The sequence below is a fragment of the Micropterus salmoides genome, unplaced genomic scaffold (assembly GCF_014851395.1).
Source record: "Micropterus salmoides isolate LMB-PRFRI ecotype aquatic unplaced genomic scaffold, ASM1485139v1 Ms_hic_scaffold_6, whole genome shotgun sequence".
NCBI lineage: Eukaryota > Metazoa > Chordata > Actinopteri > Centrarchiformes > Centrarchidae > Micropterus > Micropterus salmoides.
In genome coordinates, this window is record NW_024044348.1 from 5,374,859 (window position 1) to 5,400,719 (window position 25,861).

Below are 25,861 nucleotides of genomic sequence, written 5' to 3' on the forward strand. Positions count from 1 at the left end.
TCCTCCATCCCTCCCTGACTGTTGTGTTATGTGTCTGATGTCTCTTTCTCAGGGTGGCTTTCCGTCAGGATTGGACTCGGTCAGAGGGACGCGCCACCATGGGCTGGTCGAGAGGGTTCACAGGGAACGCAACCGCATCAACTCCCCCCATCGCCGACCCATCGACAAGCATGGACGGCAGATATCCTTTCAAGCCTAAGTCATTGACAGTACGAGATCAGTGTTGTGGAAGTGGGTGTCGTGGCTTCCAGGTGGTTAGTCTTCATTGTTGTTGGTGTGTTGTTTTTTATCGTGTTTTTATGGCGGTTTGTGGTGTAGCTTCAAGCGTGACAACACTTACCATTGTAGACAGCTGTTTTATAGCCTCCGGAACAGAATTAGTTGCTTTGCTAATTTGAAATGTGATGCAAAGACAGCGCACTTATATGCAAGTGTAGCAGCCGATTTGATTTTTCTTTTTTTGAGGAAGCTGCAGAAGGGCCTAATTGTTGCAATGGTGGTCATACACAGAATGAGGAACAGAGGAGTGAGTGTTTACACTTCAACTCTCAGCCACATCCTTTCACATTCATTTTGCCAGCGTATCTTCAGCGTTGGAATGAGTAAAAGCAGGATAATCTCTCTTTCTGCTGCATTTTGGTTACAATTTTCATGGTTGGAGGTCATATAATTCAGGCTTTGTATGTTTTTGTTTTTATGCAGTGTGTGTCTGAATTAATCACAGCTGCGTAGGTATCATGTAGTAGAGAGTAGAAAGCAAGTGTCTGTTGTTGTTTTGAATGAGACCGTTATGTGCCTCTTATAACCAAATGCATGATCACACAAAAACAAATTACCATTAGAACTGAGTGAATGGAAATACTAAAACAGTACAATTATGATCTATTGCAAACTACAACGTCTCTCCTCCTGCATCAGTATTAGTATTACTTTTATGCTGTAAAAAGTTTGGTATATTATTATTAGTATTATTAGTATTATTAGTTATTCCGCAGTTTTTTGGCATCCAACTAGTCCTGTACCGTTTGTCCTACAAACTTGGTTCCAACTTCAAATTTCACATCTTCTTCATGACATGGGTGCTATTACCAATGTGGCTGATATCTGTAATGGTTGATTTTATATTAATATTTCTATGCATTTTAAAATGAATGGGTTCCTATGGGAGCAGGGACTCCACTCTTCCAAATTTAAGAGCTTAGTGCTCCGGCATATGTGCAGCCAGAGACTCAATTTCAGCTGTAAGTTGCAGAAAAGAAGTTGATCTTTCAAAGTTGTATTTGGTGTTTGCTAAAAAAATGTTTAGTTTAGGAGCTATGTACTTCCAAAGTGAAGGGTTTTACAGCTTTTACCAGACTTTGCCAGTGTGCCATGTGATCAGTTAGAGTGGAGACAGGAGGATTTTGCAGACCAGAAATGTTTTTGTAAACTGCTACTAGTCGCGTATATTTATCTCTATAAGCACAAGAAAGGCACCAAAATGTAGCCACATGCCTTTTCTCCCTCAAAATGTCAAAATCCTGTGGACGTTTAGTTTCCACCGTTTTTTGGCATCTAACTAGACCTGTACCATTTGTCCTACAAACTTGGTTTCAACTTCAAATTGTACATCTTTTTCATGAGATGGGTGCAATTACTGTGTGGCTGATATCTGTAATGGTTGATTTTATATTAATAGTTTTATGCATTTTAAAATGACTGTGTTCCTATGAAGGGAAGGCTTTCAAGTTTCTTTGTCAATCATGTCTTATTCTGACAAAAAAATGGCTCCTAAGCACCAACAGAAGGCATGTTTTGCTCTGTGATGGCTACACCACTGTTGAAGAATAAAATAAATGAACAGCCACAGAATTGTGCTGTGAAAGGCTTAATAGCTTGATAGCTCAATAGCTGTGATGGCGCAATTGTTAAGACGCATGCCTTTGGTGTGAGAGGCCCAGGTTCAATCCCCCACTGTGACCTATCCACCATTGTGTCCCTGAGCAAGACACTTAACCCCTCATTGCTCCAGAGGCATGCGAACTCTGACATGTATAGCAATTGTGAGTCGCTTTGGATGTCAGATAAATGTATGTTCATTTATTTTATTCTTCAACAGCGCAGTAGACATCACAGAAGATATGTTTATAAGCAAAACATGCCTTCTGTTGGTGCTTAGGAGCACATCATTGAGTATCTTAGCTGATGGAGCCGCACATTGCACCGACAGCGGTAGCAATCGTAAAAAAATAGCTGGCAGCTCTCACACGCATTTTCTTAAGGAAATGCCCATTCTAGTTAAAACAGTTCTGTAAATACTATACAGTTAATGAGATAGTTTGTAGTAAAGGGATTCAGAACATAGAACATAATTTCCTGATCTGGTTTCACACCCAATATGTTGCATTTACATGAAACACCACTTTGCCCACTGATCCATCAGCACGCCCCCACCTCATAGCATTTTAATAAGCAGATCTGTTTATTCCTTGCCTCGGGACAGAGATGATTCAGTAACCTGGTGTGTGACAGCTGGAGGGGAGTTTGTTCTATGTCCTAGTGTATATGTCTGCGACAAACGATCGGAACAGATGCATTAAGTCCTGGTCATTAGGATGCAAGCAGCATGTTGAAGAAAAAAATCCTCATCATTGTCAGTACAGTGTGACATCACTGATAAAACAAGCTTGTTTCTACTGTTTGTATAGAGTTGTGTGTGTGTGTTTTTGTTTTTTTCTTCCAAGCGGGCAAGGCTGATGTAGGGGGATGATCTACAGTGAGGGACTTGTTAACGACTGTTTAAATTGAAGAAAATTCAACTAGCTAGCATAGCTATAAACATTCTTGACTGTTTCCAAGGTTTCCTGACTGATCATTACAATTACATTTATTCAGTTAGCGGACACTATTATCCAAAGCGACTTACTGTTGCTGTATATGTCAGAGGTCGGACGCCTCTGGAGCAGCTAAGGGGTAAGTGTTTTGCTCAGCAACACACTGGTGGATGTTTCACAGTGGAGAAATGAGCCTGGGGCTCCCACACCCAAGGCATGTGTCTTATCCACTGCTCCACCACGACCCCACCACCATCATCAGTGTAATTTAAATGAATAAATACAATATAAGCAAGCTCTTTGGTTTGTCTTAAATGTTCCTGTTAATTGCGAAGATGCGTTGTAATGTAGAACACACTGTAATGTATACCGCCTGGGTAGAGGCACTCCTGTAGTCTGTTCTTGTTAGGGTCAAATAGGAAACAGTTGGCCCCATTTGTATTTGATGGTTGGTGTTGGTTCCACAAGTGTGTACTGTGCATCCACGTGTCCTGTAGGCGTATAGATGATGTGGTCAAAATGGGGTAAAGGTCACTGGTGAAAGAGATTGTTGCTGTCAAAATACAGAGGACTGTCCACTCAACTTGTGGTCATGAGATATACAGTACTGTGCAAAAGTTTTAAGCAGTGTGTGGGGGAACTGCTGTAAAGTAAGAATGCTTTCAAAATAGACATAGTTTATATTTATCAATTAACAAAATGCAAAGTAAGTGAACCGAAGAACAATCTAAATCAAATCAGTGTTTAGTGTGACCACCCTTTGTCTTCAAAACAGCATCCATTCTTGTAGGTTCACTTGCACAAAGTCAGGGATTTTGTAGGCATATCAACATGTGCAGGATTACACAATTATACCATACAGATGCTAATGATAGCCAATTCAATATGTAGGTTGAAACACAATCATTAACTGAAACAGAAACGGCTGGAAGGATACAACTGGGTGAGGAACAACCGAACTCGGCTAACAAGGTGAGGTTGTTGAAGACTGTTTACTGTCAAAAGTCATACACCATGGCAAGACTGAACACAGCAAGAAGACACAATGCAGTTACTGTATACTGCATCAGCAAGATCTCTCCCAGGCAGAAATTGCAAGGCAGGCGGGTTTCCAGATGTGCTGTCAAAGCTCTGTTGAAGAAGCACAAAGAGACAGGCAACGTGGAGGACTGTCGACACAGTAGTAGTAGTAAAGAAACTTACTGCAGCAGATGAAAGACGCATCATGCTTACTTCCCTTCGCAGTTGGTAGATGTCTAACAGTTCAGAGCTCATAGCTGGCAGAAAACCGTTGGATCCTGGTCCACTTATCTTCTGTCCAAAGAAGTCGGAAGTGGCCATCTAGGGAGACTTGCGGCCAAAAAGCCATAAATGGAAACAAGGCCACGTCGGAGTAAAAAAAAATTGGATTTGGGTTACATTGGCCTGCAGTCTGAACTTAGGCTTTGTTAAGGAAAAGGGACTGAAAAAAAGATTTTATTTAATTTTACTCATGCATATTTGTTGAAAAAAAAGATTTTATCATAATAGTTTTAAATGTTCTACCTCAGATTTGTGTAATAATCAACTGTTTCACATCAAGTGTTTGTCATGTTCTGACCATAAAGAATAGTTTAAAACCAAAAAAACCAAAAAACATCTGGTTACTTCAACTTTCCCTCAGGAGCAAATATCAGCCTCTAAACTTAATGATTTGACAGTTATTGTGATAATTATTGATATCAATAGGTAGATACTTATTCATCATGCAATACTATCAGGGAGGCATCTGATTGGCCCCAAATTTATTCTACAGCATGACGAATATAAATATAATCTATTAACATGGATTTTTTTTTAAAAACATTCTAACTTTGCAGCATTTTTCCACATCTATTCTAATTCTAACATCGATTCTTTATCCTCTTAATAATGATCCTGCAACTTAACCAGAGCAGTGTAAGAAATAAGGGTCCAGTTCCACAATGCGTATTGACATTCCAAACTATAAATACTTATTTCAATAAGATACCTCTTAACCGCTATATCAGTTTCTCCACAAAAATCTGATATCAGGACAATTGATCAATGGATGCAAATTTTATTTCATTGTACGTTAAAACTTAAATTGCTCTTTCTTGCACAAAATCTTGTGATGAGGCAGTCATTGCAAATATTTCTTAACAATCAACCACTCAAAGGGCAGTAAATGTGTATTGCCAAAATATTGCTATTATTAATTATGCCTTAATCAGATATTTACTAATTGTATAATTGCATAATTGTGTAGATTTTATGTAGGCAAAATCCTTGTACAGCTGCTTGTGTTTAGCATTTTATTTCGGAAGCATTTTATTTATTTATTGAAATTCTCTTTACGTCCCGACAGCAACCAATAAATCTAATGCGCTGACACAAATATCTGTGGCTGTTGCAGGACAGTAATAAGCACAGCCTACCTGCGTGCACTCTGCCAACGTACACTCAGTGAATGTGAACATGTGTTTTGGGGGAGTGGCTTTGGAGGGGGGTGCCTTAAGGGAAGGAGTGGGATTTTCTTGGGTTGGATACTTTTCAAAGTCTAGCTGTCTTTTGCTGGTTTCTCCAATCTTGCCCACCCTAACTTTGAAAAGTTTGACTTGTTATGTTAAATGGTTAAACGGTATTTGTAGAAAAATGTTTATTTTCCACAAAGTAAGGTATTGAAGAAAGTATTGTTTTGCATTAATATTGTGTCAGCACTAGCACTGAAAATCCCAGTACTCAGCCCTTTTGCCAGTTATGCTCACTAAGAACAAACTTTGTAGATGGGGGCCCCCAGGAAAAAGCAGAGCACTTGGAGGGTCCATAGTTCAGCTGTTTAACATCCATTAAGAATCTGTTCAGCCTGGCAGCTGCAAACTAGACCATAATCTGCTATGTAGAGTGGTTTAAATGATGATGACGGGGAGCAGCGCAACATCTTGAAAAGGAAAATGTATAGTGTAGTACTTAAAGAAATAGAAGGCGCTTTTCTAATTATGTACCAATTTTACAGTCACTGCTCTTGTAGTAGTGTAGTGGTGTGTAGTTTCTGCATAATGGACATACCGCTTGACCCCACCCTGGAGAAACCACATTAGTGTCCTTTCCACTTAGTTATTTGTGTAAATTTGAAGAGGGGCTTATCCCATCATGGTTTGTGTGAGGGACAATGAGTGATAGGTTGTGTGTGTCTGTGTACGACATTGGTTGGCCTTGTGCAACACCCAATCTGGGTGGTGATGGTTCAGTGGATAAGACACGTGCCTTTGGTGTGAGAGACACAGGTTCAATTCCCCACTGTGACCATTCCACCATTGTGTCCCTGAGGCGTGTGACCTCTGAAATGCGTAGAATTGTTAGTCGCTTTGGATAAAAGCGTCAGCTAAATGAATAAAGGTATGAATGCTTTAGCTTGTTTATGTTGATTGGTCAACATTTTTAATACCCTTCTCTAAATAACTACCCAGAGAGGAGACAGTTTCCTGAGCAAAGTAGCTCGACTTGCAAACAATAAAAGATTGAATGCAAGACGAAACACCGCCCTTCTGAAGTCCTGCCCTTCCACAGACAATGCCAGGAACGCTGCCTCTGCATTCAGTAGTAAATCAAATAATGCTGTCATTGTTTCATTAAGTATTTGAAAAGGGCAGCTCTATTGTTCACACTTGTCTTTCAGCACAATACGGCTTTGATGAGAATGTGCTTAGTATATGAATGCTTTCTTTTCTCTTTGAACACGTCAAACTCTCACCATCGAATATTTTATGTCCTGCAGTTGAGCTTAGAGCTATAATTAGAATCCATCTTTGTTTCGTTATTAAATAAAATAAAAAGTCAGGGTGAAGTCAAGTACAGGTGCTTTTGTACCAGGTCAGACTGGAAATTTGTTTGTTCTAGTTGTCTTCCATTTCTTTCTGTGGTGCTATCTAATAACAAGGAAATACATTCATGCAATGTTTTTTTTAAAGTTAATAAGTATTAAGTGATGTTTCTGTATTTGTGCCTGTAATTTCCTTATCTAAAACCTACATAGAGAGCTCTCCGTATGGAGCAGTGTACCTGTCCCCGCCTCTGGACAACAACTGGAGAAGGTGAGTAACAGATATGTTGAGTTGTTGACAAAATGGTTATTGTTTTCTCTTCCTCTAACCAGATTATTTTACAAAAGGAACTGTTTCCTCTTGCCAGTTTGTTTCCTGTATCAAGCCTCTCTGTGCTTACTAGTACTTTCTTTTTAAATTCACCCACCATCAAACGCAAATCAGAAATAATATATAACCAGCAGATGTCAAGGGCTGAACTGAAGCAGGGTGGCAGGTGGAGTTTTCGCTTTCATTATTTCTGCACAAATGTTTCAAGTGCTGTGTCTACCTAAAGGTGTTTGACAGATAGCCTTTTGCTTTAAAGGTCAATGCCCAACAGCAATCGACATACTGTTTAGGGATTTTATGTTGTCACAGCACCAATGCCTTGTGGTATAGAATCTCCAACTAAGCAGAAATTCAATAACAGTACCTGCTGGAAAACAATGATACATGAGCTGGCCTGGGTGTGAACAGTAAGATCCTTTTTCTAGCTCTGGTTGTGCCTATGCAGAGCGGTCACTGTATTGGTGGACAGCTTTTCCTCAGTGTTTACAAGGGAGTGAATTATGGCCCTGTGTTAAAAAGCTCAGCCAAGCTCCTCCCCACTTGCTGTCTTTCACTCTTGTGTTGTGTATGCTTGCTTGGCCGGCTGCCAATCACCCTGCCTGTTGCAGACACAGACATTTGCCAGGGTCCTTGTTGAGCGTACTATAACAGCATGTACTGTAGAAGTGAATAAGGTCCACGCCCTCTCGTCATTGTTGACGGCAGAAAACAGGTTTGCTAAGAAACGTCCTTTTGGAGCAACCAGACTTCAAGTGTTCTTAGGGTTGGTGTGTCTCTGGGAGGGCCTTGTGGCACAAAGCACTGACTCTCATGTTTAATTTACGCAGCATTGCTTTGTTCCAGACTATGTTTCTCAATGAAAGCTTGAGCATTACGTCATCTAAACTTCAGTTTGTAGGGTAGTAGACCTATCATTCAAACTCTACATGAAGTGAACTTCTAAATTGATGAGATTAATCGTAATCGTGATATAAACCTGTGTTATTTGCTGCAAAGTGATGGACCACAACAGTTTGTGACAAAATAAAATTTCATTGATTTCCATACGTGGTCTCTGCAGACATAAAAGGCCTCACGCCCTGTTTTTGATTGTAGCTGTTCAGTCACAATGGCCCTGCTTTTGGAATTGTGAACAAACAAAAAAAAACAAGGTTACATAAACAGTGTTTGATGCTACCTTGTGAAATTGCACACAATTTATCTCTTCTTCATTCTACTCATGTTCATCTCTCCCTGTGGCGATTTCTTCTCTTCCACAATTACCCGCCAAAAGCCCTGTATGTGATTGGCATCTGCTCTGTCAAGTCTCTGCAGGCCAAGCTGAGCCTCCTGCTCCAACCTGCAACAGACTGTTGTCGCAGTGTGTAACAGGGATAAACTTCCCTCTCAGCAGTGGATTTTGGCCCACTCCGCTGTCACAGGCAGAGATATACAAGTCTCCCCTTAGTGCTGGCTTAAACGGACTGAATCTGAAAGCTTGGAGAGCACCCAGATCCGTCTGCTTAATGTCCACCTATCCACTTACCATGAGAACATGTCACACAAGTTTTAGTTTTATTGTCTTTTTAGTTTTAGTGTCGATTATGTTTTGACCATAGTGTAACATGACCAGCTCACTTTCCAAAAACGTTCTGATTTGATCTAGATATTTCATCTGGCTTGCATCTTTTTTCTAAAGGATCAGTTAAGACAAACATGGGTGTTTGAAAAAGTCTAATATTGTACTAGCTCACTCTATTTAATAGGATATTAATTGTTGCTTACTAATGATATCAATAGAACACAGGTCTTAATTATTTATTTAAAACTCAAGCATTTAAGTGAAAACAATATGAAAACACTCAAACCACCAGTGCAAGTATTACTGACATCAAACAGTGCAAGTATGAGTAAACCATTTCATCTGCCGCATCTGGCAGTGTCAGTGTTTTACCTCCTGTTTGTTCACTCATTTTGCATCATCAAGATCTTTTGCCAACTGAGTGAGGTAGCCTACTCGATAATGTCTGCTCACACATTTGGCCAAAGAAGATGGACATGAATGTTGCATAAAAATAGTAGGATAGAACTTAATGGGTAACTTTGGTATTTTTCCACCTGGACCTTGTGTTTTTGTGTCTATGTGACTTTTTTTTTGTCCAGAGTTGTTTCTCAGACTAATTTATGGCTTGTAGCTGGTAACTTCTAGCCAGACAAATCTCCGTGTTTAGTTTTAGCACTGTGCCAGCACTGGAGAGAGTAACTTAGTAAAGTATACAGCTGGTAACTAGTGGTCTGTACCGCTCTGCTGACGAAGAATGGTAGCCTGACATGGTTGCGTTCATACTGTAAACAGGTTCTTTATGTCCTCTGCAGCAGTGAACACAATACACGACCTAAACACTTTAAGGCTGCAACTGAGCATCATCCCATCCCACAGCGCTGTAGCTGAACTGAATTTGCCCCACACACGTTATACCGGCGCCTGGTACGTAACCGGCAGGTGGGCCGGTGAAAACAAAGGAAAATACATTTTTTAAGACAAGACAATAGTCGCATAAACTATGATGTGTTTTATTATTTAACGACTATTCAAAAAATGTGACTCATCCTTACTTGTCATGTAATATTTTATCAACTTTTTGAACATGGGAGCAAAATTGCACCACTTGTCATGGTCATACTCCATTGCAACCTGGTAATTTCACAAATGATATTATGATTAATGTCATTTCAACATCAACATTTTGCAAGAGTGTCCTTGTCCTGTATGTTGTATATGTGGGCAAATTAATGAACAGTACATAAGCTTGCTTTTGCACAATCAGTGTTGTGTTTTTACTTTTAGACTGCTGATGGAACATTTTAGACATAACACACTGTTGGAGGGGAAGTGGGAAATCAGTGTGGACTGAAGTCCAGCCAGATTAGGAACACTCTTCTTCTAGTAGCCTTCTCTGAAATACCATTGAAGAAAATTATTTTTTGTTACTCTCCTTTATAAGAGGCTATTGCTAAAATATATTACATAAATAAATCCTCTTGTCGAAAGAACAGATCAGTGCCTCAACTTAATATCCTACCACAGAAATGGATTAGGCTCATGTGTTTTTACAGTCAGGCAGACTCTGCTTGTCCATCTCAGGGGAGAGTGGGGCGGTAAGTGTTTACAACGCCAACCGCATCTGCACTGCATTACCGCCAGTCAGCTCTGGAGAACAGCCACAGAGCTCTGTAACTGTTTCCGTGCTTTAACTATCACAGCAGTGATCAGCTATCTGCTATACACCCAGCTGCTTGAACACTGACAATTGGCATAGAGCAAGTGTTTCTGTGGCAATTACATTATATTTTTATTGCTGCATGTTTGTATTAAGATAACTCATGCCAAGCTTCCCAGCCTCTTTTTAAATCAAGTCTCGGAGGCAGTGGGCCAGTGCAAAGGGATCGTCAGGCATTACAGAAATGCAGGGGAACAGAGCTGTTCACATAGCCTTTAACCGCTCTATGACCAGCAGGTCTGGCCAACAGATTTTATCATCTCTCTGGATTTGGTGATGCAGTTTTGTTTCTTTTTCTTTTTTTTTTTTTTTTTTTTTTTTAAGCAAAAAAAACAGTGATTTCCCAACTTCTACATCTGTAGTGAGTCGGTCTGTGGTGTTTTATATCCACCATCTGTCCTCTAGAGTTTACTCAAAGAAAGTGCTCATTCTGAGATGTGGTGTCTCAAAGAATATTACGCCGGGGGTTTTTTTAACTTAAAAAAATTTTTAATGAGTTTTTCAAGGGCATTCAAGTCATCAGAGTATTCATGAAAAGTAAAAGGATGACGGACTACAAAACGCTTTTACTTAATTTTTACTCATGCATGTTTGTTGACAAAGATTTTATCATAATTGTCTTGAATATTCCATCTCAGATTTGTAAAGTGATCCAGTTTGGCCTGAAGTGTTGACCATAAAGAAGAGTTTAAACCACAATTAACCATCAGGTTTCTTCAACTTTCAGTCAGGAGCAAAAATAAGCCTTTAAACACGAAAGAAATAACAATTTGATAATTATTGTGATAATTATCGATATCAAAAGATATAAAAGTTTTAACCGTGACAACATTTTTGGCCATATCGTCCAGCCCTAACACCAAAACAACTTATGAAATACTAAAATTGCACGACCCTAAGCAACTAAAAAGACCACACATTCTTAAATGTCCCTCCAAGCATCCTCTGGTATTACCTCCCCCAGATCCTCCTTCAAAAGGTTTTTTTTTTATTCTGTACGTAAAAGGTTGTATGAGATTGAGCGTTTCAGAGTTAGGATCGGCGTCAGGAAACCATCTAAACTTGAATCATTGGGAGATCATTTATTATAGTGGACTGGTTCCTGAGGTCCTCATGCATCAGACCTGAGTACAGCCCTGGGTGCTTCTCTTCCGAGACCATCTGTTTCAGGGTCAGAGCCTTGATTCTGTCCCACGCTCTCGTCTTCTTTTATTCACCCATTTTTGGCCAGCTATTCCTGTACCAGCCTCTCTCGGGACGAAATCTCAGACCGAGCTCCCTGTAGATTATTCTGTAGAAAAGCCTTTCAGAGGAGAGCTCTTAAATGTCAATGTCAATGTGGTGTGCCGATTCTTGAGGGCTTTTATCTAACGTCTATGTGGTCTGATTGTTGCTCAGTCTGTCTGTTTGTGTTTCATCTTTAACGCTGCTCTGTTTTGGCTGATTAAAGTAGCTGAGCCTTGTTTCTAGAATATATTTATATGATATACTATATGCTTGTTAGCCAATATCAATTTCAACATAACTACATTTTTCTTAACATGAGGGAATCGATCTGGAAAAGGCATGTCCGTAACAATCAAAAACCAAATCAACATGTCATTGTGTCAGACGGATATTTGTCATATCTAAATATAGATATAGGCTATCACACCCTACAGTGAAAAGCATAGTGGCTAAAGCAGGTGATGTGACACACGTGGAGGTATTGTAGTTTATCTGCATTTTTTTTACACTGCTCATCAAATGTGTCACAGTGCGTTAAAGGACACTGCCCCGTCAGAGATGACGGAGATGCCTATAGTATGACTGGAGACGTTCACGCTCTTGTGTTGCATCATGTGAAACTTTTAAGATCTTAGTAATAGCCTTGTTTTTAGTGTGACCATTTGGTATGAGTCAGGTTATAGAAAAGTGTTTTAAATGTTTTTAGAAACAAAACTGTCTAACTTTTTCTGATTAACACATCTTTGGCCAAAAGTAACAATAATGGTATTAAAAAAAGAAACGTCATGTTAGAGTAGCACAAGTAGAGAAGTCAGTGAACTGCCATCATAATCTACAAGCGACAAAACCCCCGAGTATATTGAACCTCGTGTGTGTCAAATAGTTTGTGTTTATTTGATTAATTGTTATTTAATGTAGCGAACCTTTCTTTTAGATGAGCTCTGTGTCAAAATTAAGTTTCAGTACTTTTTTATTATTTCAGTTTGTGTTATTCTTACATGATCCAAGTAGATTTATGTTTAATCTGTTAACCTCAAAGTAACTGAAATAGCAAACCTGGGGTTGCACATCTCATACCTGCTATTGTGTGATGGCTACAGATATTTAATAAACTCGTACTCTGGCTTATATAATTTTATTAACAGTAAACATGTAAATTGAACTATTAAATGATCAACAAATTTGACCCAAAACAATTACAGCAAGATACTTCAAACTGCTGCAGTTTTACTGATTTGTTGAATTAAGGGGACTTTATATACTTTGTGAAATGCTATCATCATAAAAGTCTTAATTATTTATGTCTTCTTGTGAATTCAGCATTAAATAACACATTTTCTAAATTAATGTACTGTAATGTAGTCTTCTTTATGTAGAACTTATGTCTGTTTCTTGGCTTTACTCAATGGATGTTTCATGTTCCTGCTGTTGCTGTACAGTTCCTCCCCTAATCAGTCAAAATTTTGCAATGCATTGTGCTGGAGGACTACCATTGAACAGAAAGTCGGGATCCACTCTCAACTTCGCTTACAGGTGCCACGTGGTGTTTTTTTGAGCACACAACAACTCCTGGGTGTTTAAAATGCATTAATGAATTTAACCGCCCCCCTGCTGGTGTTGTGGGAATGATACACAAGGCCATTACTGTTTGTGGAGCACAGAAACAAAAAGAGAAGAGAGATAGCTGTATGTGCCTTATGGGTAATTAAAGGAAACAGGATTGTGCACAAATTCAAATGCACAGAATGGAAGGAAAGGGCTAAATTTTTCTCCAGTGCCCGCTAGCAGGCAAATTTTTTTACAAGCCGTCAGATTGTCTGACCTGTTTCTTGCCCAGACTGACTTCATTCTACAGATGTCACTGTGTTCCCAGATCTCAGCAATTGGTTGCAGTTGTGTTGAGTACAATGTTATCATATCCAAAATAAATTCAAAAGTCTGAATTAAGACCCCAAGTTGTAATAAAGTGAAACTACCTAACCCTAAACTAAAGTGCCATTGAACATTTTGGACTAAGAAACCACCATGTTATTTTGTGGAGCATTTGTATTTTTAGAATACTAGCTGTGCCTGTTTTTAAAAAGCAGGCCTATGTACTTGAAGCCTAAGGACAAGACCTGTTTTTGCTGAACTTTTCAGAAACATCCACTTCACTGTCACCGTTCCCACTCCATCGTTTCAGGCTTTGACAATGACCCTTCACATCAAGTTGTTTATGTCGTTCCTCTCTCTGGCCAGCCGTTCCCCAGAGAGCTATTTGTGTTGCACCAGTTTTCTTTCCCCATTAGATACTGTAGAACAGCTTGTAACCGCTCCTCAGCTGCAGGTTTATAAACCTGGCTTGCAGTCAGTCTTCTCGTTAGCACTCCTGTCATTGATTGTCTTTATGTTTTCCGTCTCATCTGTTCACTCTGCTTTTAATTTATTCAGTCTTTCCATTTTCAGTGGTTTTGTGCTGTATCTGAGCATTTTCCAGGGTCTTTTTTCTTCCACACATAAACCAACACAATCATATTTTTTACAAAGATACTTTGTCTTCTTCAAAATCCTGATGGTATGAGCCAGGGGTCTCTGCTTTCACCCAGTAAAATTGTCTGTCATCCTTTTCTTCTGTCTCTCTTTGAAGGGAACAGCAGCCATGGACTGAGGAAAAACGGCCTGGGTTTAGATTAATATCACAACTCAACAGGTGACCCTTGACCCCCCCCCCCTGCCCCCCTCTCTTTTTTCCCCCATTCTATCTTTACCACTTTATCCCTCGCTCACATAAAGGCCAACAATTCTGTTCTTTGTCTTTTTGCAATCTCTTGACTACATTGCGTTCTGGTTTCTATCCTTTGTAAATCTCCTCCTGATTTGTAACATCTCAATAATCCTCCTTTCTTCCGTTGAAGCACTGAGATAGAGGGACACAAAATCTCGGCGAAAGACTGTTAACTGTCAATTTTATTAACAATTTTTTCTCCTTGTAGTTTTCCACTCATCTTTCCAGTTTGGTATTTCTGAAACATGAATCAATTGTTCTTCTCTTACTAACACAGCTTTAGGACTCATGGCTCCTTCGCAGTCTAACATCAAGGCTCTTTATTCACATTTTCTCCCTTTCAGCCTGTTCACATGCTTCTCCCAATTGTTGTATTTGTAAAGTGTTGTTTTTGAAACTGAGTTAAATAAAGATTTCTGAATTCAATGCAAATCCAGTTTGAGCTGACCATGGAGCGAACATGGGCAGTGCAACATGGATCTGATTACATCCTCAAACTTAATTGTTGAAAAAATATTTGATTTCTTTTGAAGAAAATTACAATAAGTATAATTAAGTGGTTCACTGGGGGAACTTTTAAATGTTTCTTTGTAAACATACCTTTATAACATCTTGGGAAATGTACTTATTTGCAAGAGCTGAATTTTAAATGTATAGACATTTCATTTTGGGTTCAGTATACAGGGAGCATTATAACAAGTTACTAGCTTTGCATAAAACTGGATGCTGATACCCACCAGTACATCAAAGAGTCAGCTGGGTTTTGTTCAGATTTATAAATGTGTGTGAGGACAACAGAACTTATGAGACGCTGTGTGTGATCATTGTGCCAAGCTGCAAAGCAATTGCTTCAGTGCGTAAGCTAACTGCTTGTTAAAACAATATATTTTAAATAAGTGTCTGGGTATCATTTAAGATTTTCCATTTCCAGCGGCTGTATGATACCTGATACCTTACTTTGAGAAATATATCAATGCTTTTTGTCATTTGAAAAAAAGGGCAATCAGAAAATGTTAAATATTGTCTAAACACAAGCAGCTGTATTAAAACTGCAAAAATTAAATTGACAAAATTGATTTAAAAATTGTAATAGGTGAATGTGTGATTAAAGAGAAAGTAACACAATGAATGAATATGCATAAGAACTTTGCATGCTACAGATAAAGAGATAAAAATTACTTTAATCTCACTCTCTTTCATCTCTTTAGCAAATACATTTCCCAAAATGTCAGTAATCTTTAAAGATTACTTATTTAGGCTGTTACAGACTTGTCAAAACTTGTTGTGTGTGTACTGTGAAAAGAAATGATAGCTTCTAATGGTTATCTTTTTGTGACCTTGCTGTTTAATGGAAAACATGGCAAATATATTAAATTATATACACTGAGTTTTCCATCCTTTGAAACTGTGTCGCTTGCCATGTGTTGAATTTAAAATTCAACTTAAAAAATATAAACTGTTCATTCAGTCTGACTAGTGAACACTCTGATTATCTTTTTGTATATGTTTGTTTATTTATTTCCCATTTACGTGGCTACATTTTACATTTGCCCGGACAATCAAACAATTTACATAAAATATGTATGTTAGACTAAGCATTAAAATCTGGCTTTGAGTGGCTATTCAAGTGTTTTTTTCTATGCTAATTCAGTCCACCATAATTGATGAAATTAATCCAGCTTTAAAAGCATCATATTCAGATGAATCCGATTTAAGTCTCATTACTACAATTTGCTACAATGTACTAGAAGGAAAGGAGGGATGATGCATGAAAGGACCCATTGAGGCTTAATGGATAGCACTAGAGAAAGCTCGCAGCTGAAGCGATATAGGACTCAAGGGTGTGCGCATGTGTGTGTGTGCATGTGTGTGCATGCATGTGTGTGTAAATGTGTGAATTTACAACTCATATTACATATATACAACCAAGTGAAGACAAATCTTTTGTAGCTGTCAGTTGATATTTCATCCGGATTAAAAAAATATGTATATATCTGATAAACAGAATATTTGACATTATTTAGCTAGTGGAGAAATCCCTGTCAAATCAATTCCAGGTAAAAGCTGTCACAAAATGAAATTCCTGAATCTTTAAAAACTAGATAAACATAGTTGATCTTAAAGTTATGTCGAGAACTCTGTTATCAGGTTCCCTGCATCAGTATTATTAGGGATAACAAATAATGTTATTGGCTTTGGCTGTCAGTGGCTTTCATTTCATTTCATTTTCATTTATTTATTTAAGGACAGTGCACATTAATCAACATTTCTGTAAATGTGCCAGTGTTAGCCAGCAGGCTAATTTTCAACTGTAGTCCATTGGCAAGATGTTATACTAGGCACATGCTTTAAGGTGATCATTATTTCATCACTGGGCCAAAATGTTTTTTCATCCCAGGCTGATAAACATTTGGTCCAGTGCTGTGAGGATGTTTATGAGTAAAGGTCAGTGTGAGCTTGCAGATGAATGCAGATTGTGTGGAGGCAGAGCAGGAAGCAGAGTGAGTCACTGACCTTACGGCCCGGAGAAATCCTCTGCCTCTGCCCAAGGTGCTGAGACAATTTGCATAATTTTCCTCCTCCTTCCTCCTACACAGAACCAACTCAGACTCTGCTCTCCATACAAGCGCTATGAACCCAAACCCTCAGGACCCCTTTGGCATGAACCAGCAGATGGGTCGAGGCCCCCCCCAGCGCAATGGTGAGAGTAACAAACACACACTAAGGACAGAAGATACTCTCCTTCAGAGCAGTTTCTTTATTAGAGTGTCTATTTGACTGTGTTTAATTGTTTTGTCATCCGTATCTTGGAACAGATGCCTTTGTTTTAATGTATCCTTAACTCCAAGCCATCTTATGGAGGCTTGTACCTTAGCTCCATCATCTGGACGTCATTCTGAAACTTCTGGAAGGAACAATATTTGCAGAATTTTGACAGGATCACAAATTGTTCTTCAAAGCAGAATCTTAAAACGTGTCCGGGAGGGATCTTCAAGCTTGTTGTAAACCAAGCAAAACTTCTATAACTTAAATAACAATGAAAAAAGCATTAGATGTTTGCCAGACTGAATCTCATTTCAGGAACACAAGTAAAACATTCACATCATTCATTATTATCATTTCCTACTAACAGAGCTGCTACCTCTGGCAGAATTCCTCACTATCATTATGGAAAAAGCACCCGCTGTACTGTCTGGTCTGGTTGTATTGGATTAATCATTCACTGTGGAATGGACATTCTCATTAAATGTTAAATGCCTTTTTATTTATTACATGCCTATGGTAGCTTTGCAGTCGCTTTATTTGAGCTTTTTATACTTTATAAAACTTCCCTAGTTACAATACAGCATCCCTTTTATAAAATAATGTATTTAAATTTCTGTTAAACCAACTCTTGCATGTGTTGCTGACATGATTTAACACAAATCTCTGTGCTGTTTGATGAAGTGAGTGTAAATGACCCCAAGGAGCAGAGCTGACAGGGTCACCTCTAACCCTCACCAGGTACATTATACAGACGGGTGACAAATTAATGGAAAAACCAACATAAAGTCTTGTAGTATGGTGTTGGGCCACCACATGCCACCAAAACAGCTTCATTGGCATTAATTACAGAAGTCTCTGGAAGTCTACTGGAGGGATAAACACCTTTCTTTTTAAAGATAGTGTTAATCTGAAATCTTCCATAGTTGTTCAATTGGATTGAGATCTGGAGACTGCAAAGGCCAAAGTATATGATTCACAACGTTTTCACACGTACGCACATACGCAAGGAACCATTCAGTGAGCCTTCATGTCCTGTGGATGTGAGCATTGTCATCCTGGAAGAGACCACTCCCATCAGGATAGAAATGTTTCATCACAGGGTAAAGGTGATGAGTCAGAACAACTTTGTGTTGATTTGCAGTGACACGTCCCTCTAAGGTGACAAGTGGACCCAAACCATGCCAGCAGAATGTCCCCACAGAGTAACAGAGCCACTGGACCCCCTTACTGTAGGGGTCTAACATTGAGGCCTGTACTGTTCTCTTGTTGTTCACCACATGCACTCACCCACGTGTCGAGAATATGGTGAAGAGTGACTCATCTGACCATGTCACTTTTTTCCACATCGCTGTAGAGCAGTGCCGATGGGTTTTGAACCTCTGAACTGTGCGTTCATCTTTTCTAATGAGGGGTTTATGCACTGCAGCTCTACTATAATATCACTCTTTTTGTTATTGTCGATGGACTGTTGCTGACAGTCTGATCACGTCCTGCTTTGACATTCTCAGTTGCCTGAGGAAGGGTTGCTCTTCTGTTATCCAAAGTCAACCACTATTTCCAACCCTATTTACTGATGACTTTCCCATATTTCAAAGTCACTTGGATCTCTTCCTCTTGCCATCTTGATACAAAATCAGAATTAACTGGGCCTGCTCGGCATTGTTATACCTGCCACAGAGCAGGATTGGATGGATTGTCACCTGTCTGTACTTTAAAACAAAGGTACAGCCTTGTGAGAGCAGAACTGTAGGTCATTGCATCAAGAGCTGACATGTTTTTAAAGTAGATACCTCTCAGTCACATGCAGTATGCATGCTGCTCCTGCACTAGGCCCATGTCAAAGTAATCATGCTAGTTTATGGTGTTTGTGTTTCTGTTCCTTGGTCATTCATTAACAGAGAACGCAGTCCATCCAGCCAGCTCCTTTTCCGTCTTCTAAGCCACTCCGGGCTCAGTTACACAAATCAGCATCAGGCTATTGTTGTTTTCAGATGTTCTGTTTATATCTCTGTAGTTGTTGAGCATCCAGTTTATTTTTGACAGTGTTTATCACCTTTGTCTGATCTCACCACTGATTAAGTGTGGAGTGGATGAGAGAAGTGCTCCTGTAGTGGAGTACTACTTACTGTGTTTAGCCAACAAGTTAAAACAGGACATTGTCTGAAGGCCCAAGTATGAGTTTCATCTGCAAACAGTATCAACCAAGTGTAGATATATGAATTACAGCACACTGTCTATTGTGCTTTAAATGACTCACCTTAGACCCAGTTGGAAACGTTGGCGTGTGTGTGTGTGTGTGTGTGTGTGTGTGTGTGTGTGTGTGTGTGTGTGTTGTTTACAGAAATAGCTGATATGAGGTATTACATGTTTATGATTGCTCCGTGTTTGCTTCCATGCCCCATAAAACTATTGTGTAAGGCCATTATTTTAATTATCAGGTTCTCTTGATGTATCATTTGGTTCCACAGAATTTCAGCTAATAGCAAAGAAATCCCATCAAGTTTCAGAGCCCATGATGACATTTTAAAATGTCTTATGCCTTGGGCAGAGCCTCCATCAGTGCAGAGCTGTCAGCAGACCTAGAATCAAGCCATTATGGTTAAACTGTATTTGTTAGGAGATGATTATATTTCCTCAAATGAACTGAGCTGCCTGTGGAGGATCACATAGCATATACTGTACCATAGGCCATAGCCTGCTGTATATACTCCACTAGCACATACTACACATAGCTGTACAGGCTGTTTATTCTTTCCTCTTAAAGAGGCTTTGACACCAAAGTGGTTCATGTTAGGGAACGAGCAGTGTAGCGTCTTCGCCTCACTGCTGCCATCATAGGAGCGCAGAGAGCTATGAATCCCCAGGCCCTCGTTGACACCCCGAAAGGTTTCACTTTGTTTTGATTGGTGTTGAGCCCTGGCTGATTAAAGCAAGCATCTAACTAGGGATTACAGCAATGAGTCACAATGCCAAGTTGGAAACACTTAGAGGGGTTCAGCTACAGTCTTTTTGGTGCGTTCTCTTTTCTGTCAGTTGTTGTTAATGGAAAAGGCATGTGTATCAATCATAAGAAATCTAATGTTACCTCTGCAGCTGAAAGGCCTCTGATTACTGTTATGCTCTAGCAATAGACAGTGGTATTTTTTTCTTAACCCTGAGTAATTACAACACCCATATTTAGTGCATTGCACAGTGTAAGTGATCCAGCCGGGGACACAAGTCGGCCATTTTCCATCCCAGTTGTCCTATTTCCGTTCCAGTTGCGCCTCCGCAAGCAACGGTGACCAGATACCTTTGAAGGGAAATGTAATGATGCCAGACTGTTGTATCGCCTCATTGTCCCATCTGTTCCAGCCAAAAAGCTGCCTCTCAAAATGAATAGGCCTCAGAGAGACTGAGAGCATGGAACGAGAAGGAATGGGTGGGCAATGGTTCAAAGGCTAATGTGAGAGAAGCTGAGTTGAAGTTAAAGCAATGAGACTTGAAGGCAACATCAAGAGAAACAAAACATATTTTCCTAATAAGTATGCAGTAAGAATGCACTGGAAGTGCTTTTGCTAAATGTAAAGGTTAGACACGGAATAGACAAAAGTTAAAAGGAGGAAAAAACAAAGGCATGTGTATCTGCCATCGGGTCTACAGTAAGAAGAGAGAAGGCTCTTTGTGGCTCAAGAGAACAATGGTCCTCTCTTAAATCCTCATCAGTCTATGAACCCACCCCCCACCACTCAACTTCTCTCCTCCCTTTCCTCATCGATGTGACTAATAACATGATGCCAGATGCCCAGCTGTTGTGTTTATGAAACTGCACAGTAATTGCCGTGTGTATTCCAAAGGGCCTGTTCCTGTCAGAGTGACTGATCATTGTGCCAGACATGCCAGGATAATTCAAACAGCTGGTTAATATTGAATATCCTCTAATGTTCGCCTCTTTGTTTTTATGCCTTTCTTTATTTCTCCCTCCCCCTCTCCCTTTTTTGTTTGTTTGTGTCTCACGGAGGCTGGCATGCAGCTAGTGTAAATGAGGCAGATGTGGACAGCTCTGGAAATGGTGAGTTGTACTTTCCTTCAATATTCGAGAAATGATCTAGTTAGTTTGTTTATAGAGTGTAGAACACATGTTTAATTCAAGTGTACCTTCTTCTCTGCAGTGTTCTCCTTCCCCTCCCTGCCTAACGATGAGAATCTAATAGGCGTCAGTAAGCCCCTTCCCAAGCAGCTGTGGGAGGCCAAGAAGGTGAGACTTATTACTTCTTACTTCAATGTCTGGTTGATGCTTTTTGTGTTTTAACAGATGGTAAGGAAGCAGCTTATCATCTGTAAATCCAGGCCTTCACTGGTCTCACACCTGGGTGCATTGCTGCCGTGCTGACGATGAACACTTCCAAATAATGACTTTAATAACGGGATCAGACTGCACAACGTTTATGTCTTTTTAGCATTGTCACGGTGTCACATGAGGAGATTGTGACACCTTTTAATTCCTGCCTTTGCAGAAACCTGCCAGACTACACATTGAACCAGTCTTTCCTGTGTGACTATAAATAGGTGATCAGACAGGATGGGCCTGAGACAGATTTCTGGGATCAGAAATGCCAACAACCAAAGCATTCACAGCATCATGGAGAAAATTATAGATGACGTCAAACTATTGAAGAAAATGCAAAAAACAATCTGACTCTGGGTCTCTCGAGGTGTACTAGACTCAGAATCAGTTGTCCTCCATCATTACTTACTACATGGGATGAAACAGCAAATTTTCATGTCCAATGCTAATTTTCCTTCTTGACAATATCTTTTGGATCTGCACATGACTTTTCTTTGCTCAGCCAATCCTGGAAGGGGGCATATTTTTGCCAATGCTTTCCACTCCATGGTGGATTTCAGGGGAGTTGCTGCTCATTAAAGATAGAAATACACTGATCTGACTAACATTGACATTAAATACATCTAAGGTGGCAAAATTGAGATAATTGGATAACTATGACCTGGATGACTGAGAGTCTTCACAGACACATTAAAGTACAGTTTCTTTGTCAGTGTCTTAATGAGAATTCAGTGTTTCCACCACAATGTATGTGTATCAGTCACGACAGGCTGCCAACTCTCTTTTTAATGCCATAGCGATCACTGGCCTCACCGGTATCTGGTTTCATAGTCGAAGTTAAAGTGATTGTATAGGGACCAGTGCATCCCTAATTACAGATTGTACAAGTCCCACTGGCAGCCAATATGTTGTTTCTTTTTACTGCAGTTGTGTGATTTTTGTCTTCTTTTTTTTTTTCCTGTGTGTGTATTTTGCCCATTCTGTCCTAATGCCATAAAACATTTTTGTGCTAGGCGGCCAAATATCTATACACGGTATGCTATGAACCTGGAAATGATATTCTGAAAATGAAAATGCAGTGTTGGAGTGTTATTATCTGTTTCAGACAAATAATTGTAATGTTTGTGCTTCTGTTTTAGGTCCAGTCTCTGGCCTCAAGGCCTAAATCATGTGAAGTGCCTGGAATCAAGTAAGTGAGGGCCGAAGCAAAGGGTCAACGTGTGCTTTTGCTTATTCGCGATGAAACTTTTTTTATTTTTTATTCCATCATACCCAGATCATCATTAATGTGATGTTACACAAAGCATGTGTAATGCCACATTCGCTGCAGCTGCTGTAGGTGGTCAACAGAAACAATAGAATCCTGGAAATGAAATTCCACACATTCCCACCTCGTCGAACAGGATGTCTGTGTTTCTCTTTACACCTCTAACCTTTAAAGTAACGGAGTATATTACAGTCAGATTTCATGGGCGTTGTTTAAAAGTTTGCCATCCGGTGTCATGTCATGATTTGGAAGCAAACGGATGTCTCCATTTTTACAAGCAATACTTTAGCAATACTTCAGCAGCAGTTTTTCTTTACCATGTTGCCAGTAGATGGTACAGATCAGCCATAATTTAGAGCTCATATTCTCACACAGAAAGCAATACAGTCTTCTGGGGATCCTTCACAGATTTAAGATTCTTAGTAAGATGTCCTCTTGATGAACACAGTGATGAAAAAAGACACATTATGACCTGTGCAGCCAGCACTAAGCTGCTTTAGCCTCTTTATTTCATGCTGTGTCTTGTGCTGACAGAAACCGACACGGTTTATATGTTTGTGGAGGCAAGCATTTGTTCATTGTTTTGTGTTGTGCCAGTTTTTGTGTGGGGACAGACAACAATGAGTCACTGTTGCTGCTCATATGCCTTTAATGTAGCATATGAGCAAAAATGGAAATTAGCGAAATAATAGAGGAATTGGAGTGTGGGTGTAAAAAAGAAGAGGCTAGAACAAGTGGATGGGAGTCAAAGAAATGTCTTGTCAATTTGAAATGGCAATGGCAGCATATTACATGACACTGCCTTTAATTATGCACAATATTTACATGAATTAAAATGTATTCAGAGCATCAGTCTTATCCTGTAGGGACAAACGAAGTTTTCTATGTACCTTCGTTGCAGTATATTCCCATCACCGGAGCAGAACCCAGGTCTGTCCCTCTACCAGGGCTTGTTAAATACCGGCGGCTCCCTGCCCGACCTCAGCAACCTGCACTTCCCGTCACCCCTGTCCACCCCGCTGGACCCTGATGACAATGGAGGATACCCGAACCTCAGCGGGGGCAGCAGCACCGGAAATCTGCCAGCTGCCATGATGCATCTAGGCATCGGCAGCAACTCACAGGGTGGGTGTAGTTTTTTTTTAAAGCAAAGATAATATGCAAAAAAATATGCACATTTTTATAGCATAAATGTTTGTCTGTTATCTTAAACCCCCTAAAACTATCTTACAACCTCGTGGGAGGGGTCCTGACCCCAGGTTAGGAACCTTCGGCTTGGGGTATATGGTGTGGAAAGCCAAATAAGCCATGATATTTCAACTCAGCTAGTCAGTCCTGAGTTCTTGGTTTAACAAAACTTAAACAATGTTCTAAGAACCATTTCGAAACTGTCGAGGTTACAGATCCAGACATGTACAGATAATAGTTCTGTATATGTCAAAGAAAAAAAGTTTCAGAAATAAGAGTTGAGGGAGAATTGGCTTTCTACATTTGAACACAACAAATACATGTTTTAATCACCCTGCACAAGGGAAAAAAACTATTCCATACTTTACTATAAATGCTTTTGGTCAATCAGCATGTTTTGGGAGAAGATATGTTTGAGCCTTAAAGACATTATAGGAGTGCTCATGACCACAAGATATCTCAGATTGAATTAAAATTAAAAAGCAACCTCCATCTCTGTAAAATTCTTTTTCCTACAAAAAAGCAATAACTAAAAGCACAATGCAGCCACTGAAGGATCAATGCATATATGAATCTGGATAAATCAACAAGCAATTTGTGCAGACAGTAGAGTAAGAAATGTATATTATACATAGTTCCAAGCCAAAAATGTAACAAACAGTATCAATTATTGCTGTGTGCCGTGAGTGGGTTAGTGAATTATTTCATAATTCGAGTTCATCAGCTTTCAGTGTCGGAGAAAAAGCTCACCTGATGATGATGTTTTGTTGCTTTCAACTGTCCATCCACCATTTATCCAAGTGTGACATATTTCCTCCGTTTTTAGCATCCTGCAAATCTTCATCTGTTCTTGTACTGTCACATACATGACTACAATATTTTATCTTTTTGCAGGATTTGGCGTGTTGCCTAGCAACACAACTCTAATCATAGTCTACCTGTCGTCCAGTATATTATCTGAATTTACATAGTCATTCATCATGTGCCCCTTCCCACCGCCAAGACTGAAAAATATGTGTCAGTGGAAATGAATCATCTGTGGAGATTGCAGTCTTTTTAGGGTTAATGAGCGTGGTCATATTATGCTCATTTTTATGTCCATCATTTTCTTTAGAGGTTGTAGCAGAACAGGTTTACATGGTTTAATTTTTGTCATGCTGCACATTGCTGCAGCACCTCTTTTCACCCTGCGTGTTGACCGCTCTGTTTTAGCTACGGAGTGAACTAACTCACTTCTACAATACTACGAGATCTTTGTTGGGAGTTGCGCAGTGCCTAGTTAATGACTACTAGCCAATCAAAAGCAGAGTAGGGCGGGTCCTAACAAGCCAGTAAACACAGCTTCAGTTCATCTGTACATGTTTCCGAATCAGCTTAGCAACCTAGACTGGAGCAAGAGATTCAGAGTGGTGAGTTATTAATTTGTCAGACATTGATCTTTCATACATAACATTTTTAACTGTGCACTGTCTCTACAGCACAATAACAACTTTATGGTCACTGACTGTAGGGATCGACCGATATGGTTTTTTTTTCGGGAGAATCCCAAATACGATTATTAATAACCAATTACACCGATGACCGATATGTGGAACCGCTATGCATTTGCTTTAAAATTTTTAGTCTTGGTGTCAAAATGGAAAAAAATTACACAAAACCTTGTTCAAAATAACAACACTAAAGTTAATTGTCGTGTTTAATCTTTATAAATATTAAATTAAATGATGAGATGGACTGAGTGATAAATTATCATAAACTTTGTCTTTACCTGCTGCCTATAGTAAAATATTAAATTTGATTACTGTTCTGAATTTATTCTTTTTTAAATAAACATATTTTCAAAAGACAATTATTTAGTAATGAAAAACCAATCAGAGTATAGATAAAGAACATAACCCATAAATAGTATCAATAAATGCATCAATAAAACCCTAACAATATAAAATAAATACTGTTTTCAGAGCAACAACAAAAGCAGCAAAGTAACTATGTAAAATCAGTTTCTCACTGGAAACAAACATGTTAAATAAACTATATTCCTGACATCATTTTTATTAATTAATTAGATCGGCTATCTGTTCAAAAAATGACCGAT

At 39.3% G+C, this 25,861-nt stretch overlaps 1 protein-coding gene across 2 annotated transcripts in view; it reads left to right on the plus strand.

Annotated features, from left to right (window-relative positions):
• crtc3 (CREB regulated transcription coactivator 3) overlaps nucleotides 1–25,861 on the plus strand; it is a 44,940-nt gene that overhangs the window by 9,995 nt on the left and 9,084 nt on the right. The window contains exons 3-10 of one of the 2 annotated variants that reach the window (XM_038700942.1): nucleotides 53–181; nucleotides 6,846–6,907; nucleotides 14,081–14,143; nucleotides 16,816–16,919; nucleotides 20,997–21,035; nucleotides 21,136–21,221; nucleotides 22,451–22,500; nucleotides 23,480–23,703. In XM_038700942.1, the coding sequence (XP_038556870.1) occupies nucleotides 53–181; nucleotides 6,846–6,907; nucleotides 14,081–14,143; nucleotides 16,816–16,919; nucleotides 20,997–21,035; nucleotides 21,136–21,221; nucleotides 22,451–22,500; nucleotides 23,480–23,703 (757 nt within the window). The remainder of the gene's footprint in view (nucleotides 1–52; nucleotides 182–6,845; nucleotides 6,908–14,080; nucleotides 14,144–16,815; nucleotides 16,920–20,996; nucleotides 21,036–21,135; nucleotides 21,222–22,450; nucleotides 22,501–23,479; nucleotides 23,704–25,861) is intronic. The other variant, XM_038700943.1, reaches the window with a different exon arrangement.